A 26045-nucleotide genomic window follows, 5' to 3' on the forward strand; every position below is an offset into this window, starting at 1 on the left:
CCCCCCCAAACAATCCGTCACATATGTCCCACATACCCATACCACATACTGCACCTACAACCTACCGCAGAGACAAAGGCAATTACGTACTCCACCACAAGAAACTAAATTAGTGAAACATCAGTGCAGAAAAGGAATTAGGGCGCGGACTACCACCTTCTGGATTTATAGTAAGAAACTATGTGCCGATTTTTGCAGAATGAAAGCCCTCTGGTACTAGCTAGGTTGCCCAGTTGTTGAAGCTTCAGGACGGCAAGATGTCCACCAAAGTATTCAAATGCGGGTGTAACGTACAGTTGCCCAATGAATAGAAGTAGATAGAAATCCAATGTACGGCCATGAGTGTACTCCACCAAGAGATCTCACGATAACAACGTTTTGGTAGTAATCTATAGCTTCACGACCAAAGGGATATCCAATTACAGAAGCAAACTTCAACATCGGAACTAATTCATCTCGATTGATGGGATTTTCGCAGCATACAACGAGTTTGAAGCTTTAGTGACGAAGAAGCGTGGTTGAATTTGCTCCAAGGTTGACTACTGCACCTTTTTTCCGAAATATTCCGTATCTAGCTACCCTAAACAATCCCTGTATTAGTCAAGATATTAAATCAGTAATACAGCTTCATTTTTTGATGGGCCCACATTTTGGTGAAGTGTTGCATTGACTGATGAACTGTTGCACGCACTGACCAGCGACAGTACCCGTATTCAGCCTAGACCCGACGCGTCAGACATGCATTGGCGGTCGCGACGAGCTCAACGTCATGGCATCAGAAATTCAGACTCATTCCCAGAACCTCTATCTTCACGCATAGACATGGCACCAGCGGCCTCGTCTCCCTCTGCATCTCACTTCAATGAACCCTTTATATCGGCACTCGATGCTGCTGCGCCCAGCAATGCAAGTGACGATCCAAGTTACTATGCCCGGTATCCCCGGTCGCTCATCACTACCTCGAATATCGACACATTCATGACCGGGACCGGATCATCCATATATGAATCTCTTGCTCCCCTTCTCGAGGCAGCCGACCACGAGCTCATTCTCGTAACCTGTTTCTGGTCCCGATCATCCAGCTTGGACACTCTCAACAGCGTGCTAAGAAAACTATCAACCAAAGCCGTTATACGAGGAACGCATAAGATCAGAGTCCGACTTTGTTTTTCCTCTAGCTCCATATTTCAGAAGCTCTTCCACCACCAAGGCGTCACAGGCCAAACGTACCCACCGTCAACATGGGTAAAGAAGCTCGGCCTCCCGGACCCATCAGAACTCCACGGCCTAAACCTGGAAATCAAATCCGTCTTCCTTCTCCCCTTCAGCGTCATGCACCCCAAATTCATCATTGTGGACCGCAAAACCGCAATCCTGCCCAGCTGCAACATAAGCTGGGAAGAATGGTTCGAAGGCGCCATCACCCTCACCGGCCCCATCGTCACGCAATTCCTAAAATTCTACCGCTCATTCTGGGAACGCAAAACAGACGACCCTTCCCCCCTTCCTCCTTCCTCCTCCTCCACCAACTCACCAGACTCCCCCCTCCCCCAACCCAAACAAACCCCATCTCTAAAATCCCACATCACGCTCTCCACCCCCGAAACCCCCACAATCTTCCTCCCAAGCCCCCACCACCGCAACCCAACCTTCTCCCCCTTCACCTCCTCAAAGATCCTCCAAGCCCCGCAAACCCCGCTGAACCTCTTCCTCCTCACCCTCTTCTCAAAAGCCGAGCGCAAAATCTCGATTCAAACCCCAAACCTCACCTCCCCACCCGTCCTCTCCGCCCTTCTCCGCGCCCTCGCCCGCGGTATCGACGTTAGAATCCTAACATCCAAGCGCCTCATGATCCTCGAGCAACTCGTCACAGCGGGTACCACCACGGCGCGCTGTGTGCGCAGACTCATACGCCGCTACCGCACGCTATCGTCTGAGCGCCAGGCCTTGATCGATGAGGAGTCCGCCATTGCGAGTCCGCACCCTGGACGCCTGGTTGTGTCGTATTGGACGCCGCTCGGCGGTTTAAAACCCCGCGGCGAGGAAGGGGGTGAGGCGCAGCAGTCGCATTTTAAAATGGTGAGTGTGGATGATGAGGTTGTGGTACTAGGCAGTGGTAATCTGGACCGTGCGAGTTGGTTTACAAGTCAAGAACTTGGTGTTGCGTTTTTCGGTAAAGAAGTTGTTACGGGTATCTTGGGGGCTGTCGAGGCCGGGACGATGGGAAGGGCGAAAGTGCTGTTTGATAGTGGGGCGGAGTAAACGTCTCCTTGTCTTTGTATGCGAGCATGAGCGATAGATTGTAGATGATAGAAGAAGCAGGCAGAGTCATCAGATTACGTATTATATATTCATCAAATTAATATCCCAAAAAAAAGCCACCCCATCCATCCATCCATCCGTCGTTGACCAGCGTCATTATATCTCATCTAAAAGGTTTCTGCGTGTGATAGTAATAAAAAAGGAGTAGAGTAAGTAAGGGCTCAGGCCAGGCCTCGCCCCGGTATATACAAAGTAAACAAAAACGTCCCCAAAAAAGTCAATGCGTTTGGTACCGAATTTGTTCCCACAAAAAGTAGCCCGCACCAATCCCCCACTGAGGAAACAAGAAACAACCAGAATATGAACCTAAAAAAAAATAAGTAGGTTCTTGTCCACATGATCCACATCAGCACTTGACGGATCGTTCCCCGTTGCATTGTTCCCCGGAACCCAAATGCAAAGGCGAGAACTAAGTTCGAGTTATATGCCAAGGTAATCTAAAGCCCAGTAATAGCTTCCCTTTCTCCTACTACTCCTCACTCCTCCCCTTTCGTTCCCAAAAAAAGCCATCTCCATTTCGTATCTGATCTTTATGTATGTATATATAGCAAGTGGTGCTGATGATGTTGATGAGGATATATATGTGCTGGTCTGCGCCTGCGTGCAGCTTTGATAAAAAAAAATGTTGAATGTTGAATGTAAGTCTCGTAAAGGCGTCATGAGTCGATGAGGGATATGTGGGTGAGCGGAAGGAATTCTACATGGAACCCATTGCGATGAGGGCTTCGATGGCGTCACGCTCAGCGCCGGAACCGGTAAGAGGACTAGTCATAGAGGATGCATTGAAAACAGTCGTGAGGGAAGAGCCCGCGTTCACGGCGTGATTACCGCGGGATGCATGGTGAGGAGCAAGAAAAGATTGGTGATGCAGAGTGGTGGGCGTCTGAGTGCGCGCGAGCGAGTGCTGAGGCAGAGAGTGGGCCTGGGCGGATGAATTCCGGTAGCGCGGGTTGCTCGTCTGAGTTCGGCTTAGATAGTTGTAGTCACGGTGTTCTCGGCGCGGACCGCAGCGGGTCTCGCGAAGAGCTTCAGGCCCCATGGTCGCCCAGTCTTCCTGATCCGTGTCGTCATTCAACTCTTCTTCCAGCTCCATGTCCGAGGCCGAATCAGAGTCGGAACTGTCGTCAGAGTCGTCCAGCGACATCTGGTCCGCCATTTCTTCGTCGTCATCCTGACGGTGGGGTGACCACGAGCCCGCATTCCAGCTACCGGCGTAAACGTCACGTTCCTGTCGCAGCCTCGGTATTTGCAGACTACCTCCTGTACTATCGACGCTGTCCGGCGGCGTCTGCCCATTTCCAGAGCGCTTGCCACCGATGGGTACTCCCTGAGCCTTTGCGCCAGAGCCTGCCACACTCCAGCGCCCCCAGCCGACCTTTTCAAACTTGACCTCGCCGTGAAGGCCGCCGCCCGCGCGGTGTTCCAGCGCGGCTACGACTAGTCTGCGAGCCTTTGCTGGGGGGAGTCCCGAGAAGCCAGGCACAACATGAGTCAAATGGGCCATCATCTCGCGGATGGGCATTGCGCCGTGGCCGACGAGGATGTCTGGCAGGTGGTGCTTGGCCAGCATCAGCGCAGTGATTTGGCGCGTCGCGTCGAGGCCGGCCAGCGCCTCCTTGGAAAGAGCAGAGGGCTGGTCCTGGGCCGCCGCGTGCTCCACCGCGTCCTGAAGGTCTATTTCCATAGATTCATCATCTGGTGTATGGACGCGCCCAGCCACAGGCATGGGGCGTCGCTTGTGTGCAGGCAGCGTGGGAGAAATGGAGCTAGGGGGCGTAGGCAGAGTGCCGGTAGAGGTAGCATGTCCACTGTCCTTTCGCCCAAAGGCCATGGCAATGTTGGACACGGGCTTGGGAGCAGCGGCAGCCATGGTTGTAGTTGCGAGGCAGGGGCTGACTGAGTGAGTCAAAGCGCGGGTTGCTCAGGAAGTCGCACTGGAAGCAGGATCCTGGGGACTAGAGGGCCAGAGAGCGTTAGCAGGGAAACTTGTGGGACCTGCAGCGCTGTGCAGGCGGGTATGTATGCTCGTATGGAGTGGTTGGTAATAGACATACCTGGGAGTCTCGGATATGGGCTCTCTTAGTATCGAGGGCAAGTTTGGTGTTGGACAGGAGGTGAATTTTGAACCACGAAATTTAAGACGGTGATAGAACTGCCTTACGCGACACACGACTAAGCGACAAAGGGACAAAAAAGGGTGCTGGCGGTGTGTTGTTGTAGCCGGATGCAGTTGTGGAGCTCGACTCTATCACTATGGCCGTTCCGAGACGTCTTAGCGATCGGCGATGGGGATCAGCGAGTCGGTGTCGGGACGAAGCCGATAGCGTGTTCGGGCAGCAGCAGCGCGGGATCCGGAGCGTGCAGGGGACGAGGGCGAGAGAGCAAGCGTCTTGGATGGAGAGTAAGTAGCAGAGCAGCAGAGCAGCAGAAGGGTTGAATATTCGAGTGTGCGATGTGTCATGAGTCTTCGACATGGCAGGCAGGCAGGGACTACGCCATGATAAGGCCCTCGCTCTCGCTGGCCTTCCCCCAGGGCCGCTGCAACCAAGGAACACAGGTGCATCTGACAACCCCCCCAGGCGGGAAGCGACGGCCGGCGCCCCTTCCCCCCTGTCTGCCTGCTGATTGGGCCGGAAGCGACTGGCTGCTTCGCACCACGCCTTTACCTTGAGCAGCCGTCATGGAAATCATGGGAATTCGCCCCTCGCCGGCAGCAGGGACTCGGTGCGCAGAAGCAGGGCAACACTACGCAACACGCCTTAGCACCGACTTATACTTCCATACCCTACATACATACTACTAACTTCAGTACGTACCGGCAATCCCACGCCCCCTGCACCGTCACTCGACTCCCCCCAACTTGCCGTGGCCATGCTCCGATGTTGGCTTTGTCGTGACCCGTTCGCAGCCGATTACAAGGCCCATATCAGCAACCCTCCATATCGGCTCCTCACGCTGCGCCATCCGTCCTTCCATGCCTCGCGCCCACAACCCCCCATTGGCGTTATCGTGCCGCGGGGGTCGTCACGCCGCCGCCAAAAAAGGTCCGACTTCGCTGTGTGCAGGTTGAGGGGACAAAACTCCGCACCATCAACAGCCTCGACACACGTGTTTGTCCGACAGGCTCCCTCTGCAAGACATCCATCCCGCAATGGACCAACATGCCCCATCACCCGAGGCGTGACGTGAGCACTGCGACACCCTGCCCCGCGTGGACAAGCCCTCACCCGTGATTCGCGTTGACCACATACTTGGTGATGGCCTAGCGACACGCATTACGTTAGCGATCCCACTACACATGCCAATCTTGGCTCCCGACAATAGTAACAAAGAAAATTGCATGCGTACCGATTTCAGCACGTTGATCTGCTGCACCGTGCGATTGAATACTGCCCGATATTGCTCCAGGTTTTGTTGAACAACGTCGTTGCGCGTACTGCGACCTTCGCATATCGCCTTCATCTGCTCCTCCATCTGCCGAACTTTTGTTAGCGAGCCTCTTGGGCCTCTGCCATTCACCACCCCACGTGCATCAGCAACCCCATTACTTACTTGCTTACGGAGAAACGGTTTGCTCAGGCTCGTCTCAAACCCCACATTGTCGTACCCCTCGATGAGCGCAACCCCCAGCGTCGTCGGGATAAACTCTTGAACTCCGCCCGTGTTCCCTCCCCCGGCTTGTCCTGTTGCTGCTGCTGCGCCGCCTCGCCCTCCACGCCCTCCACGCGAACCTCTTCCTCGCCCTCGCCCTCTGCTTGCTGCTGCACCATTTCCATCACTAGTACCAGCGCCCCCACCGCCCTTGGGCCGCGCAATCACATATTCGCGTTCCTTGATTTTGGCAATGTGCTCGGCCATGGTTGCATCCGTACCAATTCCGTTGGCGTCCATCAGTGCGATCAACTCGGGCTCCGTAAGGTAGCTTGGCGCCGTCGTCTGACCATCAACCATGTTCACCTCGGTCGGCTCAAGCCTCTCTCCTACTGCATACTGTGGCAGCACCTGACTGCTCTCCCATTTGTCATATGGATACACGTCTAGGTAGTTTCTTGCAATGACCCGGAGCCCGTGCGCGTGGAACACTTCCCCTCCGTACTCGATTTCAATATCTGTAGCCTCACCAACAGCGTCCTCGGAGCAGCAAGCCAGGAATCGCCGAACCACAAATTCATACACTGCACGCTCCCGGTCGTTGAGCTGCGTAGGTGCCACATAGTTGACTGGATGGATGGGAGGATGGGCCTTGTCGTTGTTGCGCCCCGCGCGAGGCTGCTGAAAACCGCCATTCATGAGATTCTGTGCAAATGGCCCCCAGCGACCATCTTGAGTCTGCCGTCCCACAAGCGTTTTCAGGTCCATGCCGCGATCAAACTGGTCCGTTTCCGTGCGCGGGTAGCTGATCCAGCCTTTGGTATACAAGTCCTCAGCCACCTTCATAACATCCTGCGACGTCATGCGAAGAAATCTACTTCCATTCTTCTGTAGCTCAACAGTCGTCAGAGGCAGCGGCTTCCATTTCTTGGTAGGTTTCTTTGCCATCTTTGTCACAGCTGCAGTCTTGGAAAGCAGACAACGTTCCAAGATGAGAATGACGGCCATGCGGTCAAACAAGTGGCCCCGCCGCCAGTTGAACTTGACATCAATGCCATCCTTTTCGTGTGCCACCTTGATGGACCAGAATGGTTCTGGAACAAAGTTGCGCACTCGAAGGTAGCGGTCTACCACGAATCCCAGAGTTGGAAACTGGCAAGAGCCGTAGCTGATTACCTTGCCTCGCTCTTCGCCTTGCTGAGGGATCATGTTCTGGAGCGCTAGCGTCTGCATTCGCGTAAATGCGGCTCCCAGTCGCAGATCCAGCTCAATCCGCGCCGAGACGGCCTGCGCCTGTGCCTCATCCAGATGGATTGGATTCTGTGACGCTTGAATGACATGTCTAAAACAAATTAGTCAACTGCTTGTGTCCGGGAAGAAATGGTAATACAGACGCTCGCTCGATATTGCTGAAACGTGCTCGCCACACTTGCAAGTTTGGATTCGCCTTGAGTGCAATGTCGCGGATCTCGGTCCCAATGTGCTCGCCCTCGCGGTCACAATCGGTCCATATGAACAAAATTGACGCGTACCTCGCCTGGGTCTCGATGTTGCTCGCCACCACTTTCTTGTCCTGGTTACTGGTCAGTGGAGACTAGTGAAACGACGGTCCTGCCACGCACCTCTGCTATTCCAGACACAATCGGTGCTTCGAATAGAGAGACGGGCTGGCATGAGTGCCATTTTTTATATCTGTCGTTGAAATCCTGGGCGACAATGTGCCCAGCGACACAGGTAAAGGTGACAGAACACTGGCCCCAGTTGTTGAAGCGAAAATCAAACTTGTAGTTCTTGACCCATTGGATGCCCCGAACACTTTCCTGGTAGGTAATCTCAGCAGTCCGCCTCAAGAAGCCTGATGATAGGTGCACAACTCACAGCTCGGGCTTGCCCACCGAGATGGCCTGCGACTGCCTTTGCGATGGATGGCTTCTCTGCTACGCACAACACCCGCATTGTGCCTTTGAGTTTTGTATACTTCCATCTAAGAGGGGCAATATGGACAAGGCAAAGATATTCACGGTCATGTGAAAGCGCGTCAGGCCGATGCAGAGCGCGTCGCAAAGCTGCACGGGCGCTCTTGCAGGGCGCTAAGCCATTTTTGCTTGTGGACAGCAGCGACTCATGAGGTCATCCCCGCCTCCAGATTTCATACTTACTGCATACCTGCATGTCTATATACATATACACATCCCCTGTCTGCATATTACGAGCGAGACATTGAAGCTACCTGGCACAATGCCTGATCCGCGCACCTACCTCGACATGGCGATTCCAGTGGTCAGCACACTTCCCGAGTGTGCCGATTTCCACAAGACGGTCGAGCCGTACCTACCACAACTCTATGACCTGCCGTACCAAGTCGTAGCACGCATCTCGGACGTCCAGGCGCTCAAGGAGCTCTATCTCAGCACCAACCCCCTCATATCGTCATTCGCCTTTGCCGTCATGTTCCTCTCGCCTGTTGTCCTTGTCCTTTCCGAAATCAACCGCAACTACTCGCAGGTCGACCGAATCTGGAGCTTACTGCCTGCTCTGTACAACATACATTATGCAACATGGGCACATTTGAATGGCCTGCCAGCGACAAAGCTAGACCATGTCATGGCTGTCTCCATCATCTGGAGCGCTCGCTTGACCTTCAACTACTGGCGCAAGGGCGGATACACGATTGGAAGTGAGGATTACAGGTGGAACATTGTAAAAGACTACATTGGCGGTCCAGCCATGTTTGTCATGAACGTCGTTTTCATCTCGTTTTATCAGAATGTAGGCGCGCATATGTGTCCAATTGACACGCAATCCAAGGCCTTACTGACCGCAAACAGTTTCTCCTCTGGGTCATCACAACACCAACGTACATTTTGCTCCTTGCAAACAGGATCACTGGCAATACTGTCTCCTCGTACGACTCACTCTTTGGTCGATCCATGGTCGCCCTTGTTGTCCTGGAATTCTTCGCCGATCAGGCGCAATGGAATTACTACGCCGCTAGGGACGAATACCGCAACACAGCCAAAGTCCCGGCTAACAAGAAGTACACGCGCGAACAGCTCGATCGCGGTTTCAACACCACCGGCCTTTTCGCATGGTCCCGCCATCCCAACTTTGCCGCCGAACAAGCCTTTTGGGTCTTCTTGTACCAATGGTGCTGCCTAGAGACGGAGACGTATTACAATTGGGCTGCTATCGGTGCGGCCTTGTACTTGGCCTTGTTCCAGGGCAGCACCTGGCTTACTGAGTTGCTGAGTGCGGGCAAGTATCCAGAATACAAGGTTTATCAGGAGCGTGTAAGCATGTTTCTGCCCAAGCTTAGCACCAAGAGTATGGAGGAGCCGCAGACAGAGGTGGAGAAGAAGAAGGTCAAGGATGCCAAGGCTGGGAAGGGGGCTGTCAAGGTGAAAAAATAGAGGGTGGAGTTTTGTTGTGGGTTGGTGATGGGTGTGGTGGGGGATGTTGGCATCGCGAGTGGAGTTTTCAAGCTACGGTTACGTGTATTGAGGAAAATGCGAGAACTGCGATATCATACCATTTGTATCTGGTATGTGGATAATTACATACTCCACAGAAAATAATTTAGGATAACAATATGGGAAAACAAACTATACTACCTTGAAAACAATTCCATGTATGTCCTTTCCTGTTTTGATGTGAAAACTAGGTCTTTTTGCAGCTGTACGGCTTGAAAATTGATATTCTGCATCTTGCAAATCGATTGTCACTACAGTGCTGGACTTATCACGTTTTCAAAGTAATGGGTGGAAATTTTGATGGGGCAAATGGTGGTGCAGCAGCTCCACTGCAAGGGTCCCCATGGAGCTACTAATCCCTGCCAAAATTTCCAAAGCTTTAAAACCAAACGACATCATCACCACCACCACCATACTCACATTGCGCACTGTCCAAATGCCAATCTCTGTCTTACCATTCAGCGCACTGCCGCCTCCACGGCGCGATGAAAATGATGAGTCTGGCTCCGACATTGAAATGGGTGACGACGATCTCGCGATCTCGTCTTCCAAAGCCATCGTCACGCCTGGTGAACATATAACCTCCGACCCGCAATGGATGCGTGGTCATGGCACATATATTCCTTCACAGCCAGCCGGATCAACAACAATAATATCCACCGTCGCAGGAACCTTGCACAAAACTAACAAGCTGCTATCTGTGCAACCACTACGCGCCCGCTACCAACCCGAGATTGGCGACCTGGTCGTCGGCCGCATAATGACCGTTGGAACCAAAAAATGGAACGTAGATATCGCCGCGCCCATGCTAGCCAACCTCCCTCTCTCCAGTATCAACCTGCCAGGTGGCGTGCTCCGCCGCCGAACAACCGTCGACGAGCTCAACATCCGGACATTCTTCCAAGAAGGCGATTTGCTCGTCGCAGAAGTCCAGAGCTTACACCAAGACGGCACCGCCTCACTCCACACCCGCTCTCTCAAATACGGCAAACTGCGCAACGGCGTCTTCACTAGCATCACCGGTGCAGGCGGCGGTATTCTCAGCCGGAAAGGCGGCGTAGTACGCAGCCGACGCCAGGTTTTCACGCTGAACACGGCTGCGGGTGAAATCGACATCATCCTTGGTGTCAACGGCTACGTCTTCGTTTGCAAGCACATCACCACTAGCGCAGATGCAAAGGAAGTCGGCATCAACAGTCTCGACGAGTCCGCAATCGAGACGCTGTACTCGAGCCAAAACGATGATATCGAACCCGGTCTTACCCGTGAAATCATGATGGTGAGCACCCTGATCCGCGGTATGGTCGCGTGCGGTACCAAGGTCGACGAAGACATGATTGTCAAGGTCTACGAGGGAGCGGTGGAGCTTGAGGCCGAGGAAAAGACGTTGGGGACTGTGGAGCGGGGGCCAGGCGGTACGGCGCTGGTGGAGGCTGTACTGGCGAGGCTGGAGCTTGGGGGTGGGGAGTAAGTAGTCTAAAAAAATGATTTTTTTGCTAAAGAGATGTGGTGATTAAATGTCGATGCGACGGGGTTCTGTATCTTTTTCAATCGGAGAATATCCTGTATCAGATCTAAGACGGGCCATGCTAATCCCGCGCGTGCACCTCACAGATTGCTATAGAGAACAAGTAAAAGGAATTCAAATTTGTGTGTCATTGTACTTCATAACTTCGTTTAACCTCCCCCCATAAATCTAAACTACACAACCAACATCTCCCCCTCCAACCCCCTAATCCTCTCGACATCCCCACCCGCCTCCAACACCGCCTTCATAGCCGCCTGACTCAACTTCCGCCTTCGCTCCGCAGCCTCCCTCTCACGCCGCGCTTTCGTCTTGCTGCTTCCGCTCGGCGCCACGCCAGTTAGGATTTTCCTGCTGTCTTCGGGTGTGAAGTTGACGAAGCCCGTGTTTGCTGCGGTGGTGCGGGAGATAGAGTTTGGGGAAGAGGTTCTGGAGCGGCGGGGGCGCGAGGTGTTGGGGCGGGTGCGTGGGCGGGGGTGGGGTTTGCGTGGTGGTGGGGAGGGGGTGCGGTGGGTGAGTGGGAGGAAAGAGGAAGGGAGGGTGTGGGCGGGATGGACGGTGTAGTTGAAGGGGGTGGGTTCGCAGGTTATGCCTAGGCCGTGGAGTTCCGTGTTTGAGCTGGTGAAGTGTAGGGTGTTTGCTGTGGAGTAGCCAGTGCCAGTAGATTCGCCGGCCCACCAACTAGCTGTGTTGCCGGTGTCTACCAGATCGGGTGGCGCTGAAAAGTCAAAGTCTAGGGTGGGTGTTGTGTCAGGAATCCATGGCTTGCTAGTTAATGGAAGGGATATCGGTGGCGTCAACAAGGCTGAGATTGCTGAACTAGACGTATTGCCTGGGCTAAAACTAAGGTCCATATTTTCATTGTGGTGATTTCGGTTCGGTCCTTCCATTACTAGAGAGGCTGAAGTGGTCGATTGGTAGTGCGAGAAATACTGTTCGTCATTCGTCGGAAGCAGCGAATGACCAAGAGTGTGCACCTGACCGTATTCTTGGGCAAGAAGGCAGTCTTTGTTTTCATCCTCGGCAAACTCAGACAGCGTAACGAGCGAGGCGGGTTCTTCAGATGCAGTTCTCGAAACGATGTGTATTGGGGCCGTCTGGTTGTTCCATAGATCCGGGGTATAAGGACGGGGACAAGAGGCCTGCATCGTTCTAGAAGAAGGCCTTGTTGACGTCTTTGATAAATTCCTGGTATCACGGTATTTCATTTGGTTCTGAAAGGCTACAGCCTTCTCGAGGGACCGACGGGATGTGTGAGGTCGCGGTGTGCAAGGCTGGGACATGGACCGCAACTGTTCTCTGACTGACCCGATGACCCCTGGAAAGCTCAACGACTCGGAGTCGCTGTAATAATCTGTGGCAGAAGGAGAAGCAATGTATGAGGGAGAGGCAGAATAATCAGACCATGGGGAGGCAAAGCTCTGGTCACACTCTTGGAGAGCCTTGTGCCAAGCAGCCTTTGTTTCCCGATTGAGTATAGATTCAGCCCCGAACAAGTCACTCTCATTCGACGAAGCGATCCCTAGGAGACACGCCAACTCGTCCGGGCTGGACTGAGCAGATGATGAGTTGTTGGAGGGGCGTAGGAGACCCGTATCGACATAGTCCTCGAACAAATTGTCCAAGTCCACACCCTCTGGCTCGCTGTTGCAAACCGACTGCATTGACATGATGCTGTCAAAAAGGCAATATGGTACTGAATACAGGGAAAGATTTTCCAAGAAGTAACAGATGCAGTCGATGTATCCGAGGCTAAGCGGGGTATGTCGTGGAACGAAGTGGGTGAAAATGCGGAGTGTAAATAGACAATCGCGACGTGATACTTGTATCTTATCAACGAAGGCGGGAGTAGTCGTAGGCCTGCAGGAACAAGATCTGTGACGCGCTAATAATGCAAAGAATCAAAAATTTCGAACAAACCCCACGAGAGATATATGATCTCACATGTCCAAATGTGTCAGTGGCTTCCAACGGCCAACTCTCATGCAATGCACATCCCGTCTATACTTAGCACACTAGAACATATTGGGTTGAATTAGGGTGGGTTGGATAGACGATGAACTAAGCCTCAACCCTTTGGTTTCAGGTAGTCTGGAGGCGCCTGCACTGCCCGCGTGTCAACAGTGGCATACTCGGAGGTGACCAGGATGGCTGGATACTCCATAGCAATGGTAGGCACATAGTGTATGTAGCCATATATATGATGCTGAGTCACTCATCTAGTCTAGGTTTTCTAGCCCGCGGGTACCTGTCATGTAACAATTAGCTTGTAGTTTCCTTCTTTGTCGACCAGAGACTTCTTTGTATCGAAGGATATCCAACCTGCGTGTGAGGTCAAATGAAAAATGCAGTAACTCTTTCAAAGTATGGCAATTTGGACCATGTGAGGCCGTCAATGAGGCCTAGTAATGAAGTCATCCACGATATTGCCCATTGCAGGAGTACGGTTGATACGGAAGATGGTCGTGTCATTCCGGTGCATGGCGATGGATACAGTATTGCTGTACGGGAATAGTTCCCAACAATAGCAATATTTCTGAATAGTACTAGGCGGGTGAACTGCCTGCGTGGATGGATACCAGGAATAGGCTGGCAACCTGGGGCATGGCTTGACTAGGGCGGATCCCGGGAGGGTGGATCAAAGAAACTGCTTGCCTTTGCAGGGTCCTGCTGCGCCATCATTGAGTTCTAGCCAAGAACTTTCGTCGGCGGATGTCGGGCACAACACAATAAATTACATTTGTGAGCAGGTCAGGTACCAGAGCGGTGGGTACCAGAGCGGTGGTAATCATTGCAAAGTCAATCAGTGGTCGAAAAGTGCAAAGCGCGGCTGAGTTGTGGAATGCGGTTCTTTTTCGTCCTGGAGACAGCGTCGGCACGGGTCGAAGAAATTCAATCCGCAGAAGGCTGTAAACTCAGATAGTTGATAATAGGTCTTCCATTGTTTGTGGATGAATGCCGAGTAATGACGGTTAATTGTTGTCGGGACGAAATGATGGCGAAGGGATGGTAATGTGATGTTGTGTGTACCTGCGCACGGCCCAAGTTAGCGCGCCAGCCAAGCACCAGTTCGTTGCTTTCATCCCATGTCAACAGCTCGACGTATCGAATCACAATAGCGTCGACAATTGCGCTATTCGTGTCGTTGGTTATTGGCCTCCACTGTAGTGATTCTCTGATCGAATTTGCTGCAGCATCATGGACCCCGACGCGCCCATCGCCAACGAGCCTCAACCTTCCATCTTTCGCTGGATTCTGGGCTTCCTTATGGTTGGCGCATGCTGGGGACTTACGACACCTTTTATGCGTAAAGCTGCAATGTACGTTGGTTTCCTTCCGTGAGATTTTATGTTTTACTTTACGGACCAGTGGCCTATCGGACCTTGCTGACCTTATCATAGGAACTATACGCCGCCCCAACGCCCTGCCCTTACCGATCCGAACAATTCATGGCTCAAGAAGAAAGTGTTGGGTGTACTTTATGCTGTGATTGGAGTGCTGAGTCGACCGGCATATGCAATACCATTGTTGCTCAATGTCACTGGAAGCGTGTGGTTCTTCATATTGATAGGCAAGGCGGAATTGAGTCTGACGGTGCCCATCACCAACTCACTCGCCTTTCTGTTCACTGTGCTAGGTGAATGGTGGGCAGAGAAAAAGGTCATTAGTAGAGGTACGTTTTGAATCGGCTTGCGTAACAGTCGTGCGACTCAGAAGCTAACATGCCATAGACACTTGGATAGGCATGGCATTCGTGCTCGGAGGTATCGGCTTGTGTGTACAAAGCAAGTCATAGTAGATAAATATATTGTAACATGTCTACCAATCCTTCGCAAGTCTGTTGCTCGAACCCGACCCATTCGTTCCATTCGCCGCTGCAGTCTTCTCCTGATATAATTTCGAGAAACCCTGTGCAGGTGGTTGCAGCCAGTTCCTCTCGTCATAATTCTGGTCGCCCTCAATGACATGGAATGTATATATGTTCCTGCTCTTTTCGCTCGTGTTCTTCTCACTCTTGTGGAGAATGTTACCATGGATGAGAACTAGCGTTCCAGCCTTGACTTCGCCCATGTCATACTTTTCCTCCTTCTCTACCATCTCATACCCCTTCTCGCCCTGACTCTCGGGTGTTATGCTGTTCGGGAACTTGGCCCCGTCATTGTCGATAAAGCCAGTTCCGTTGCCCGTCCTCACAAACCTCTTTTCAATAGGAGCTCGCTTGTGGCTCCCAGCAGCAAAACTCAAACAGCCGTTTTCTTTTGTGGCATCCTCGAGGGCATACCACCAACCCACGGCGCTAGGTGGATCAGTATACAAGAATGTGCTGTCCTGATGAGGTGGCACAGCACCGCCTATCTCGGGCTGCTTGCAAATAACCATAGATTGGAGAACCCGTGGATCACGGAACCCCAATGAAGAGGCAATAGCGGCATTGCGATCTGAGAGAGAGATACTGCGAAATGAAGGGGAAAGCTCGTGCAGATAATGGCCAATCTTGTTGATTGCACGATGCTTGGGCTTTGTCAGATTGCCGGATTTGTCAAAAGCGTCTGCCATGATATCAGCCCAGTTGGTCTTTCATAGATGCGACGTCAATTGAATGCAGGAAGCAGAACTCACCTTCTTCAAAGAAGAAGCGTACTTTGTCTCCAGATTCCAAGAAGTAGCTGTCCCCTACATGGTCCGCGCCGTCTTCGCCACCAGTCGAGAACTTGGTCATGGGATGGTCATCCAGCGAGAAGTCATTGAGCATTTTGCTGGTATCATTGAGGAGCTCTTTGACCGTGTCTTGTGACAGCACGTCTGGTATCAAGAGATATCCATTCTCGTTGAAGAAACCGAGCTGCTCTGGTGTGAGACCCTGTGCAGTTTGGGCGGCCATGTTAATGTGGTAGGAAGCCCTGGAAACAATTTGTGGTGCTATGAGTCTTGTCGAAGCAGGCAGATTGGCAGACTTCTATCGTACCGTTTGAGCCATGGCTAGCCGTCGGAGGTGGCCGTCGGGTCACTAGCTGCCAAAAACTGCCCCGCCATTGCCCCGCGTCGTCCGATACCATTCTGCCTCGGGCCCTGCTCCGCCACTACGCAGTCCTGTCCTTATTCACTCCCTCGTATCGTCATGTTGTCCCTGCATTAACCCACAAAAAACGCCATCACGGAAGAGCATGTCTGCATCTATATTCCGATACCCGGGAGACGGTTCCTTTGACGTGCTGACGGCTGAAACGACACGTGGTGGCTTAGCTGACTGCCGCACTCTGTGGCCCATCATATCTTTTTTTAGATTTCATTATCCATATTATGAGCCGCCCATCCCTCTCTTTAAGGATCATCAATCCTGCACAATTTTCTTTACTCTTTCAAACCGAGTGGATGGATCTTTTGATGAACTATTGCCTGTCCATATTCGCAAATAGAGCGAGATCCCGAGCACGACTGGATGGCCGCTTCACTATTATCTATACTTCCACGATGACATGCACCACGTATTACGATTTCCATGATTGAATCATGCGCAGGTTAAAAAAACCAACATCAAGGCGAAACACAGTCGTGACTGATCTGGAAGAGTTGTATCTTCTGGATTTGCACATGCTGCTCTTAATATTATCGAGAGCAAGACAAGGGATTCTTGGCTTGGGTGGTATGTGTGCGGCACTCTCGGGATTGAGACCTCGAGACCATCAAAGAGTCCATGAATCTACGAATCAGCATTCGTTTCATGTTCCGGATACTGTCTATAGCTTGACTTTGGGTCCTTTTTTCACCGTCAAGGAAATCATGCAACAAAACTCACAACCTCAAAACGACAAGCAGATATACCTTTGTCTAACATTTCCTTACCACAAAAAGCTCTTTGAAAGGTCAAGTAACCCGTTGCAATCATAGCGTTTCGCACCATTACCTCCATAATGATGGTAACGAACACACGGCTCCAAATCAGAGCAAAAAGTCTAGCCTTTGTCAGGCGCCCAATCGCCCGTGTCAAGTCGCATACGATAGTTTAGTTTTGGGGGCCAAAACCGACATGTCCTTGGTAAGCCCTGCCATCGATCCTGCGATTTGCCGCGACTCCAGATTGAAACAATTGGTCTTTTCAATAATACCCGGAGATGTCAAAGCGGGGTTGCCAATGTGCACCGATTGAGCATTCATGATCGCGATCAGGTTGTGCAAAGTTCAAATGCGATATACCTGGCTTTGTGAGATACGTATCAGCCTGGTATTCACATTATCAAACCCCCAGTTTTTGTACTCGGCAATATATCACTGAACTGAATCATTGATTTTAGCATCAATCCATCTATACGAGAGGTAACGCATTTAGGTAATCTTGCCCGAGCATGTGATAGCCAGATTGACAGCCAAGGCTGATGGCCTTGCGAATCCACCCGCTTTGCACACTCCTGGAAGTAAAACTCGGTTGCTGCAGGTCGCGTTCGGGGCACGTTAACAGACATCCGCGTGGAGTCAATAGTTCACATCAGGTCGAAGCGAACTTGTGGAGCCCAACGGATTATAAATCGCTGGACTAGATGCATGATTCGGCCTGTCGTGTAACGAATTACATGAGAACTATAACGAGACTGGAGACCAAAAGGATCTTGGAAAGACAAGACCTTCATCTAGTTGGTGGTTCTCGCGAGGACCTAGACTGTAACTCGAGTGTCTGACGCGTCTTCTCTATGACTTGAACTCGCAAAGGCCCACATATCTGCACTTATCCTTACCCTTGTTTTTGTAAACTTGTTAAATCCTTCACCTGCTACTCACCTGCAATTACTTCAAATATCTGGTTCGGTAAATATCGTTTTCAAACGTTACTGGTTCAAAATCCTGACCAATGCCTGATTCAATGGAGGTACGAGGGTAACTTTGCGGCTCATAGGACCCCTCCCAACTCCACGACCCAACGCAAGCTCTGCGGCATTGCTCTTATACCCATTGAGACGTACATGAATTTCTAAACGCTCTATGAGAGTAATTATCCGGTTCTTTGGTATGCGCACAATTAAAACGGTAAAAGTGCAAGAGCGCGCATGCAGCTTGGGTCGAGCTTAACGTATTAGGCGTCCAGCGGAGCTGCATGACCACACTCTAGCCGATGATCAACACGCTTCAGAAAATATTCTCTACGTTCCCATAACCTGGATGAAGGGAACTTCCTTCCAAACTCAGGTACTGACAGGATACTTGTATGATGCATTGATCACAGGAAGGTATCAGATGTCGTGGAATCCGGGTACTTCTCCTGTACTACCACGATCATAACAGTCACCACGGACTGCTCCATATACGTGCATGCATATGCCGCCTTTCCGTCTCGGAAAACAAGTGGGCCATTTCTAGCTAGGCAAAACGCCGCTTAACGCAGTCGCCTCAAATAGCACTCAGCGCACGCAGTATATAGCCATTTTGAGTTAACGCCTGATTGATACCATTTTATATACACCCCGCATATTCTAATTCTAGGGTCTTTAATATCTGCTCTTCCATCTGCATATGCTCCATTTTAGCTCCAGCAACACTCCCCTGTGACATATACCTTAACAAACATCCAACTGATACGATTCTACACATGAACACATGTGTTTCTGAGAGTTCCAAAACTAACTACGCCAGCCTCAATTTTGTCTTACCAAAGTACATGTGAGCAACGTTAGGGACGTTGATAGGACCAAGAACCTACCAAGCAGCTGATCGCACAAAACACTACATCAGCGCAAAGTGCATTTCACGATGAAGCTCTCAAATACACAATCAGGCTCTCAGCCGACCTCTCCCGATACAAATAGCTTCGATCCAATTGCAGTCGTCGGCTTCGGCTTCAAATTCCCCCAAGACGTAACAAACGCAGAGAGCTTATGGAAACTCCTCATCGAGCGCCGGTCGACCATGACCGAGATTCCCAAGAACCGATGGAACATCGATGGATTCTACAAAGAGAATGGTCACCGACCTGGCACTGTGAAGAATCGCGGTGGCCATTTTCTATCCGACGATCCAGCACGCTTCGATGCGCCGTTCTTTTCTATTCAGCCGGCTGAGGCGGAATGTATGGATCCACAGCAGCGCTTGCTGCTCGAAACGAGTTATCACGCTCTTGAAAACGGTATGCGGATAGCCCAGGATCATTCAAAACATATACTAATACCATCTTCCCTTAGCTGGTATTACCATGCAGGATGCTGTAGGCACCCGAACATCAGTCCACGTGGGGTGCTTATTACAGGAGTACAGCCAAATTTCTCAGAGAGATGCTCAAATGCCTGGCGACTATCGTATTGTTGGCTCAAGTGGTCTGGCTATGTTATCAAACCGGTTGAGTTGGTTCTACGACTTCAGTGGACCTAGTATGACTGTGGATACAGCTTGCTCTGGTGGTCTTGTTGCTCTTCATCTTGCGTGCCAGGAGTTACTTGCTGGAAGCGTTAATATGGTGAGTCTAATCTCATAACTTCGTCAAATAAAGACGCCCGGAGATATACCAGCAGCGCCTCGGAATTGGTAGCGATGTTCGGACTAATATGGGGGGTTCGGCCTCCTATTACTACATGGGATGGATTGACTTCTAACATCAGAATACTGACGGTAACAGTCTCTTGTATGCGGCACCAACTTGTGTCTACTACCAGACTCGACTGCCCTATTGAGCAGTCTTAACATGATGTCCAAAGACAGCGTATGCTACTCCTTCGACGAGAGAGCTTCTGGCTATGCACGAGGAGAGGGTTTTGGAGTCCTGGTTCTCAAGCGACTTTCAGAAGCTATTGCCGATGGCAATAATATCCGCGGTGTGATTCGGTCGACTGGTTGCGGCCAAGATGGCAACACTCCGAGTATCACATCGCCTAGCCAATCCGCACAAGAGCGCCTTATTCGCGAGACGTATGCACGAGCCGGTCTGAGTCTCGACGAAACTCGCTACTTTGAAGCACATGGAACTGGTACTAAGGCTGGAGATCCATGTGAAGCTGCTGCTATCAACAGTGTATTTTCTGCTCGGACGCCCGAAGACCCAATTTTCGTTGGCGCGCTCAAGTCAAATATGGGCCACCCTGAAGGCGCTAGCGGTATCGCTGGGGTGATAAAAACGTTACTGGTACTTGAAAAGGGTATCATCCCGCCGAATGTTTACCCTGAGCGCATCAATCCTGCCGTTACGGCCGCTGGACCGAACTTGAGATTCCCGTTGAAACCCGTACTATGGCCGACCAGTGGAGTCCGACGTGCAAGCGTGAACTCTTTCGGATACGGTGGAACAAATGCACATGTCGTTATCGATGATGCGCTCAGCTTTCTCCGCGAGCAGGGTCTAGAAGGGAGACACTGCACCGCAGATGTCCGAACGATTGAGGAAGCGAAACACGTCCATCCTTGCAACACCTCGACCTTGATCCGCACTTCCAGTAACGAGAATGGTTCTGAAACCATGCCTTCTGGTAGCACGACTTGTGACGACACGCCTTCTGGTTCTGCAGGCGATTATGAAGAAGCCAGTACTTTTGCGGGTGAAAACAGCAAGTTCACTCCGAAGCTATTGGCCATCTCTGCTTTTGATGAGCGAGCAGTTCATCGATCGATTGATGCGCTGAAGAAGTGGATGAGCGATCACATGGATGATGAAAATCGCCGTCAGACACTGAACGATATCGCATATACTCTGGCCGAGAAACGTACCAAGTTTCCATGGAAGAGTACATGTGTCGCCTTATCAAACGCTCAGTCTGAAATGGCTTGGTCTCCACCTGTGCGATCAAAACCAAATGCAAAAATTTGCTTCGTGTTCACCGGACAAGGCGCACAATGGCATGGGATGGGTCGCGAGCTCATGCAATACAATGTTTTCTCGAAGACTATGCGAGAAGCTGACCAGTACTTTCAATCGCTGGGAAGTTCGTGGTCTTTGATAGGTAAGGTTATCGACATGTTTTCAAGCTCATCAATTAATGCAAACTACTATAGATGAACTATGCAACAAATCCGAGAGCGAAACAGCTATCCACAAACCGGAACTTAGTCAACCAATATGCACAGCTCTTCAAGTCGCAATCGTTGATTTACTGACTTCCTGGAAAATCCGAGCATCTGGTTCTGTCGGCCATTCGTCTGGCGAGATTGCTGCTGCATACGCCAGTCACGCGATCTCGCGCGAATCTGCATGGATGGTTGCATACTTCCGAGGCCTTGCAGTCAGTATCACTCAGTCCTTGAGCCCATCGAATGGTGCCATGGTTGCTGTTCAGGCCCCGCTGGACTCCTGGAAGCATTTGATGGATAAGCAGAATGAATCACACGCGGAAGACCCCGTCGTCATAGCTTGTTACAACAGTCTGCGCAGCTTTACACTTTCTGGTCCTCGCGACGCCATTCATCAACTTTCGTCGACATTAAAAGAAGCAAACATCGAAGTACACATCCTGAAGGTTAATGTTGCATACCATTCTCATCACATGAAGCCAGTAGCTGGTATCTACAATAAGCTTCTACGGAATATCGAGCCCGGAGAACCACTCGACGATCAGCCATCTTTCGTGTCCACCGTCACCGGAAAACCCTTGGATCAACTCGCTGAACTGAGAACTGCAGCTTACTGGAATAAGAATCTTACTGGCTCTGTCAGATTCTCAATCGCCCTGGAAGGAATCTGTACAAAACCGGATACATCATCATGCTACTTTGTCGAAATCGGACCCCACTCCGCCTTGCGCTCTCCTCTCAGCGATATTCTCAAAGCTGCAGGGAGAGACGTAAAATCCGAATACGTTTCTGTATTGCGTCGCGATCACGCGGCAGATGTCACAGCCATGCAGTGCGCAGGAAAACTACATACTATTGGGACATGTGTCGATATCTCAGCTGTCAACAATGTTCGCGGTTCCGATTCAAAGCTTCTCACATCCCTCCCAAGCTATCAGTTTGAAGATAAGAAGAGATATTGGCTCGAAGGCCGGACAAGTATCCAATACCGCCAAACCAGATTCGTGCATCACGAGCTACTTGGATCTCGCACACCTGATTGGAACGAACTGGAGGCACGCTGGACGAACCGTATTCTTCTAGACCAATCGCCGTATCTAAAAGATCACGTAATCAACGGATTGTGTCTTATGCCAGCAGCAGGCATGCTAGTCATGGCTATCGAGGCAGTGCGCCAGTTTTACGGCGACGCAGGTGCTGATGCTTCCGGGTACAGAATGAAAGATGTTTCGTTCACGAAACCTATGACATTATCCGAGAATCCACGAGGAACAGAGATACAACTGACACTACGTCCTGGAAGTGTAGATGCGCGAGATACAAAACCAGGAAGTTCGTGGAGCCATTTCTCGCTCTACATATATGAGAATGACACATGGCATCTTTGCTGCTCCGGCTCTATCTCAATCGCATACGACAACCCAAACGAGACTTCAGCTGTACAGACCGAAAGAGCTGAAAAATTCCTCGCGGCTACAAAGCAGTGCCGCACCGACATTAGCCATGAGGAAATCTACAATGCGTTCAACAAGGCAGGGCTATCCTACGGTCCCACGTTCCGCAGCATGCACGCTGTCAAATGGCATGAGCAGAGTCAACAAGCAACAGGATCAATTGGCCTCTCCGAATGGCAGAAACACGCGAAATTCATGTATACCGATGCCCATTTGATTCATCCCGCTGCGCTAGACACCATCTTGCAGACAACATTTCCCGCCTATTCCATTTTTGCCAAGAATGCGTCTGCAACGACGGTACCTACGGGCTTCACCAACGCGTGGTTCTCAGCCAATTTGCTGCGCGCATCGAACGAAGCAAAGAGTGTAAAAGTGAACGCGCAAGTCAAGGGTTGCGGATTCCGGAACAAGCTTTTTGATGTTACTGCAGCGGATGAGCAGGATCAAGAACTCTACTTCTACGGGGAGTTGGAGACTTCGACGATTGGACGGAGCGGTGCAGCTGCGGATGAAGGAGAAGCACCACCGACTCTGTATCGCATTGATTGGCAACCGGCTACCTTCCCCGAACTAAGTCAGCAGGAGAGAGAATCAATTTACTCTGGCTCAACTGTCTATGTTGTATACAACGAGCGTGACTTTCTACAGAGCAGCTTAGCAGATGTACTTGGAAAAGTCGCACTCTCACACTGCAATGTCTCAATAATCCCGATATCTTGGAGTTCCGTCCCCCAACAAGATGTATCCCAAGCTACTTGCGTGTTTCTTCCTGGACTAGATGGAACGCTCTTGCGTCTTATGAAAGATGACGATTTGAGCAAGATCAAGCAACTCCTCTCAACAGCGGACGCACTCATCTGGCCAACGCTTCAACATCCAGCATTGGACCAGAGTCCCACGGAAGGCCTTGTATCGGGCCTTGTGCGCACGCTAGCCACGGAGTCCGAAGACTACCATCTCATCAGCGTTAGTCTGGATTGCGAGAATGAGTTACAGAAGCTCGCGAGTAATATCATGGGAGTCTTAGACGCAAAGCTCGCGGATCAGACTAATGACCCCGAAGATGAGTATTGGGAAATTGACGGCGTTCTCTGTACACCACGCGTAGTCGATGATGCAGAGCTGGCCGCAACGGTACTGCCACAGTCCAAAGAAGTTGCGACCACTGTTTCCAAGCCATGGAGTGAACTGAAAAATCCAATCCTCACAATCGGAGCTGCGGGCATTCTCAACACATTGCACTACGAGCAAGATGATTCCCAAAACGATACGCTTGGAAGTGACGACGTCCTTGTCCAAGTCAAAGCCGTGGGCCTCAACACTCGCGATGTCCAAGTCGCACTAGGCCAAGTCCACGACGACGCCTTTGGCAGCGAAATCGCAGGCATCGTACTGCAAACCGGATCACGCAGCGCGTCCTATTTCCAACCCGGAGACCGTGTCTTCGGCATCACACGTAACGGCGTTGCACAAACGGCAGTGAGCAGCTTCAAGCAGCTACGAAAGATTCCCGCGGAAATGTGCTTTGCCGAAGCAGCTGCGGTCCCCGTAGCGTTCTGCACGGCGTACTTTGCACTGATGCAAGTTGCAGGTGTCAAGCTGGGCGACAATGTACTGATCCACGATGCGACCAGTGCGCTCGGGCACGCCGCTTTCATGATGTGTATACATCGGGGATGCACGAATATCTTTACAACAGTTGAATCGGAAGAGCAGGCGGATTGCTTACTTCGTTATAGCACTATTACCAGGTTGTCTACTTTCGTCACTGGAGACCCAAATCTCGAGTACGAAATCCGGCGTAAGACTGAGGGACGAGGTGTAGATGTTATTTTGGGCTCAACTGAAGAGTTACACAGTTCAAGCGGCTGTATTGCTTCGTTTGGAAGGATTGTTGATGTTGGAGAGAAACATGCTTTTGTTTCCACGGCGAGCCGTCCGAAGGGGAATTCGTTACCAGCGGTGGTGGCGAATAAGAACGTCACGCTCGTCAATTTCAACTTTCAGGAACTAGCGGAAAGCCATTTGTTCGAAGGAATCTTCGAGAATTTCTGCCAGATGATTGTCGATGGTCATACAATACCACACGTACCACTGACCGTGTTCAAACAGAGCGAGGTCGAGAAGGCTTTCCGGGCTGTGCAAGACAAGGAAACCATGGCCAAGGTTGTGATTGAAATGGACAGCGATGAGGTTGTCGATATGGAAGTCGCATCGAGTCATTCCAAGCTACTCTTCCATGAAGATGCAAGCTACCTTGTCGCGGGTGCTTTCGGTGGCATAGGCCAAAGCATTGTCCAGTGGATAGTGCAGCAAGGCGCTCGATACTTGATATTACCATCACGCTCTCCAGTCGAAGGAACCGGGTCCGATCGCGAGCACTTCATACAAGAGCTCCAGGAAAAAGGCGCCATCGTCAAAGCACCAGTGTGTGACATCGCCGACAAGCACCAACTACAAAGCATGCTGGACTCTGTCCGCGACTTCCCAGACATCAAAGGCTGCATCCAAGCCGCAATGGTAATGCGCGACTCATCCTTTGCAAACATGTCAGTCGAAAAGTGGCATCAGTCACTTGCCCCCAAAGTCGACGGCTCCTGGAACCTCCACCAGCTCCTCCCTCCCAACCTCGACTTCTTCGTCATGCTCTCCTCCTCAACCGGCATCATGGGCTCCTTCGGCCAATCAAACTACACAGTCGGCAACACCTACCAAGACGCTCTCGCCGCGCACCGCATGCGCCACGGCCAGCGCGCCCACACCCTCGCCTTAAGCATGGTAACAGGCGTGGGCTACGTCGCGCAAAACGAGCAAGTCCAAGCCCTCCTCCGTGTCCGCGGCATGCTGGAAGAAGTATCCACACAAGACATCTTCTCCCTCCTCCATTTCTGCTGCGACCCCAGCCGCGTAGATAATAGCAGTGTGGGTTCGCAAATCATCACACCCTTAACTCTCCCTGCGGATCTCCGTGCAATGGGTATCGTGGCTCCACTCGGCAGCACACGCCCCATCTACCACTACCTCGACACGCTACCAGCACGTATCTCCAGCACCGACGAGACAGACAAGTCGCGGCCCTCGCACTTGCTTTCTGAAGCAAAGTCTCTGGCTCAAGCCACGGATATCATCGTTGGAGCCATCCAAGTGCAGTTGTCTAGCTTACTGGTTGTAAGCAAAGACGATATCGACCCGCAGAAAGCGATTTATCGGTACGGCGTCGATTCGCTGGTGGCGGTGGAGATGCGGAATTGGTTTTCCAAGGCGGTGGGGGCGGATGTCGCGACGGCGGATATTATGAGTGATGTTAGTATTTGGTTGTTGGCGGTCAAGGTTGCGGGGACGAGTCGGTTTGTGAGGGATGAGGTGAAGGAGTAGAGGGGTTGTACTAGGCTTAATGTACTAGGCTTAATTGAGAAGATCAAGTTTGGAACTCTATTGCTCGAAGTGGTAATTGTAGCATGGCTGTTGTTGCTTCAAGTGTTGCTAGAATGGACTTAACGTCCTTTTTAGAATATCACGGGGTAGGCCCATATCAGAACCTTTTCAGACATATTTTTCCAAAACCGGAGATCTGAATCGCATACCATGGCAAATGAACAGGTTCTTGTAAACTGCAAAATAGATTGGCAAGTATAGAACAAGCATGAAAGTCATGAATTGATATCTCTTTAACTTGATAAAAACAACAAAGTACATTAT

General features: G+C 51.3%; 10 protein-coding genes across 10 annotated transcripts; 6 read left to right on the forward strand and 4 right to left on the reverse strand.

Moving 5' to 3' along the window:
* Positions 1-822: 822 nt before the first annotated feature.
* COCVIDRAFT_39787 (hypothetical protein) lies at positions 823-2262 on the forward strand (the record flags this gene model as incomplete). Its single annotated transcript, XM_014698746.1, has 1 exon — positions 823-2262. One exon carries the CDS (start codon positions 823-825, stop codon positions 2260-2262), a length of 1440 nt encoding a protein of 479 aa, XP_014554232.1.
* Positions 2263-3019: 757 nt separating this feature from the next.
* Positions 3020-4192, reverse strand: COCVIDRAFT_105491 (hypothetical protein; the record flags this gene model as incomplete). Its single annotated transcript, XM_014698747.1, has 1 exon — positions 3020-4192. One exon carries the CDS (start codon positions 4190-4192, stop codon positions 3020-3022), a length of 1173 nt encoding a protein of 390 aa, XP_014554233.1.
* A 383-nt stretch (positions 4193-4575) lies between these two features.
* Positions 4576-5555, forward strand: COCVIDRAFT_39790 (hypothetical protein; the record flags this gene model as incomplete). The annotated part of the gene is made up of 4 exons (XM_014698748.1): positions 4576-4707; positions 4802-4879; positions 5132-5379; positions 5420-5555. The coding sequence occupies 4 exons, from the start codon at positions 4576-4578 to the stop codon at positions 5553-5555; spliced, it is 594 nt and encodes a 197-aa protein (XP_014554234.1).
* On the reverse strand, positions 5546-7869 carry COCVIDRAFT_28628 (hypothetical protein; the record flags this gene model as incomplete). The annotated part of the gene is made up of 6 exons (XM_014698749.1): positions 5546-5584; positions 5671-5796; positions 5875-7255; positions 7308-7486; positions 7536-7733; positions 7792-7869. The coding sequence occupies 6 exons, from the start codon at positions 7867-7869 to the stop codon at positions 5546-5548; spliced, it is 2001 nt and encodes a 666-aa protein (XP_014554235.1).
* A 282-nt stretch (positions 7870-8151) lies between these two features.
* On the forward strand, positions 8152-9323 carry COCVIDRAFT_105384 (hypothetical protein; the record flags this gene model as incomplete). The annotated part of the gene is made up of 2 exons (XM_014698750.1): positions 8152-8682; positions 8742-9323. The coding sequence occupies 2 exons, from the start codon at positions 8152-8154 to the stop codon at positions 9321-9323; spliced, it is 1113 nt and encodes a 370-aa protein (XP_014554236.1).
* A 496-nt stretch (positions 9324-9819) lies between these two features.
* COCVIDRAFT_17965 (hypothetical protein) lies at positions 9820-10854 on the forward strand (the record flags this gene model as incomplete). The annotated part of the gene is made up of 1 exon (XM_014698738.1): positions 9820-10854. One exon carries the CDS (start codon positions 9820-9822, stop codon positions 10852-10854), a length of 1035 nt encoding a protein of 344 aa, XP_014554224.1.
* A 230-nt stretch (positions 10855-11084) lies between these two features.
* On the reverse strand, positions 11085-12578 carry COCVIDRAFT_39794 (hypothetical protein; the record flags this gene model as incomplete). Its single annotated transcript, XM_014698751.1, has 1 exon — positions 11085-12578. The coding sequence occupies one exon, from the start codon at positions 12576-12578 to the stop codon at positions 11085-11087; it is 1494 nt and encodes a 497-aa protein (XP_014554237.1).
* Positions 12579-14106: 1528 nt separating this feature from the next.
* COCVIDRAFT_105445 (hypothetical protein) lies at positions 14107-14704 on the forward strand (the record flags this gene model as incomplete). Its single annotated transcript, XM_014698752.1, has 3 exons — positions 14107-14228; positions 14310-14581; positions 14640-14704. 3 exons carry the CDS (start codon positions 14107-14109, stop codon positions 14702-14704), a joined length of 459 nt encoding a protein of 152 aa, XP_014554238.1.
* A 23-nt stretch (positions 14705-14727) lies between these two features.
* On the reverse strand, positions 14728-15790 carry COCVIDRAFT_39796 (hypothetical protein; the record flags this gene model as incomplete). Its single annotated transcript, XM_014698753.1, has 2 exons — positions 14728-15458; positions 15529-15790. The coding sequence occupies 2 exons, from the start codon at positions 15788-15790 to the stop codon at positions 14728-14730; spliced, it is 993 nt and encodes a 330-aa protein (XP_014554239.1).
* Positions 15791-18648: 2858 nt separating this feature from the next.
* On the forward strand, positions 18649-25721 carry COCVIDRAFT_28634 (hypothetical protein; the record flags this gene model as incomplete). The annotated part of the gene is made up of 4 exons (XM_014698754.1): positions 18649-19021; positions 19077-19348; positions 19508-20822; positions 20875-25721. The coding sequence occupies 4 exons, from the start codon at positions 18649-18651 to the stop codon at positions 25719-25721; spliced, it is 6807 nt and encodes a 2268-aa protein (XP_014554240.1).
* Between the last annotated feature and the right edge of the window lie 324 nt (positions 25722-26045).

This window comes from Bipolaris victoriae, assembly GCF_000527765.1.
Source record: "Bipolaris victoriae FI3 unplaced genomic scaffold scaffold_72, whole genome shotgun sequence".
NCBI lineage: Eukaryota > Fungi > Ascomycota > Dothideomycetes > Pleosporales > Pleosporaceae > Bipolaris > Bipolaris victoriae.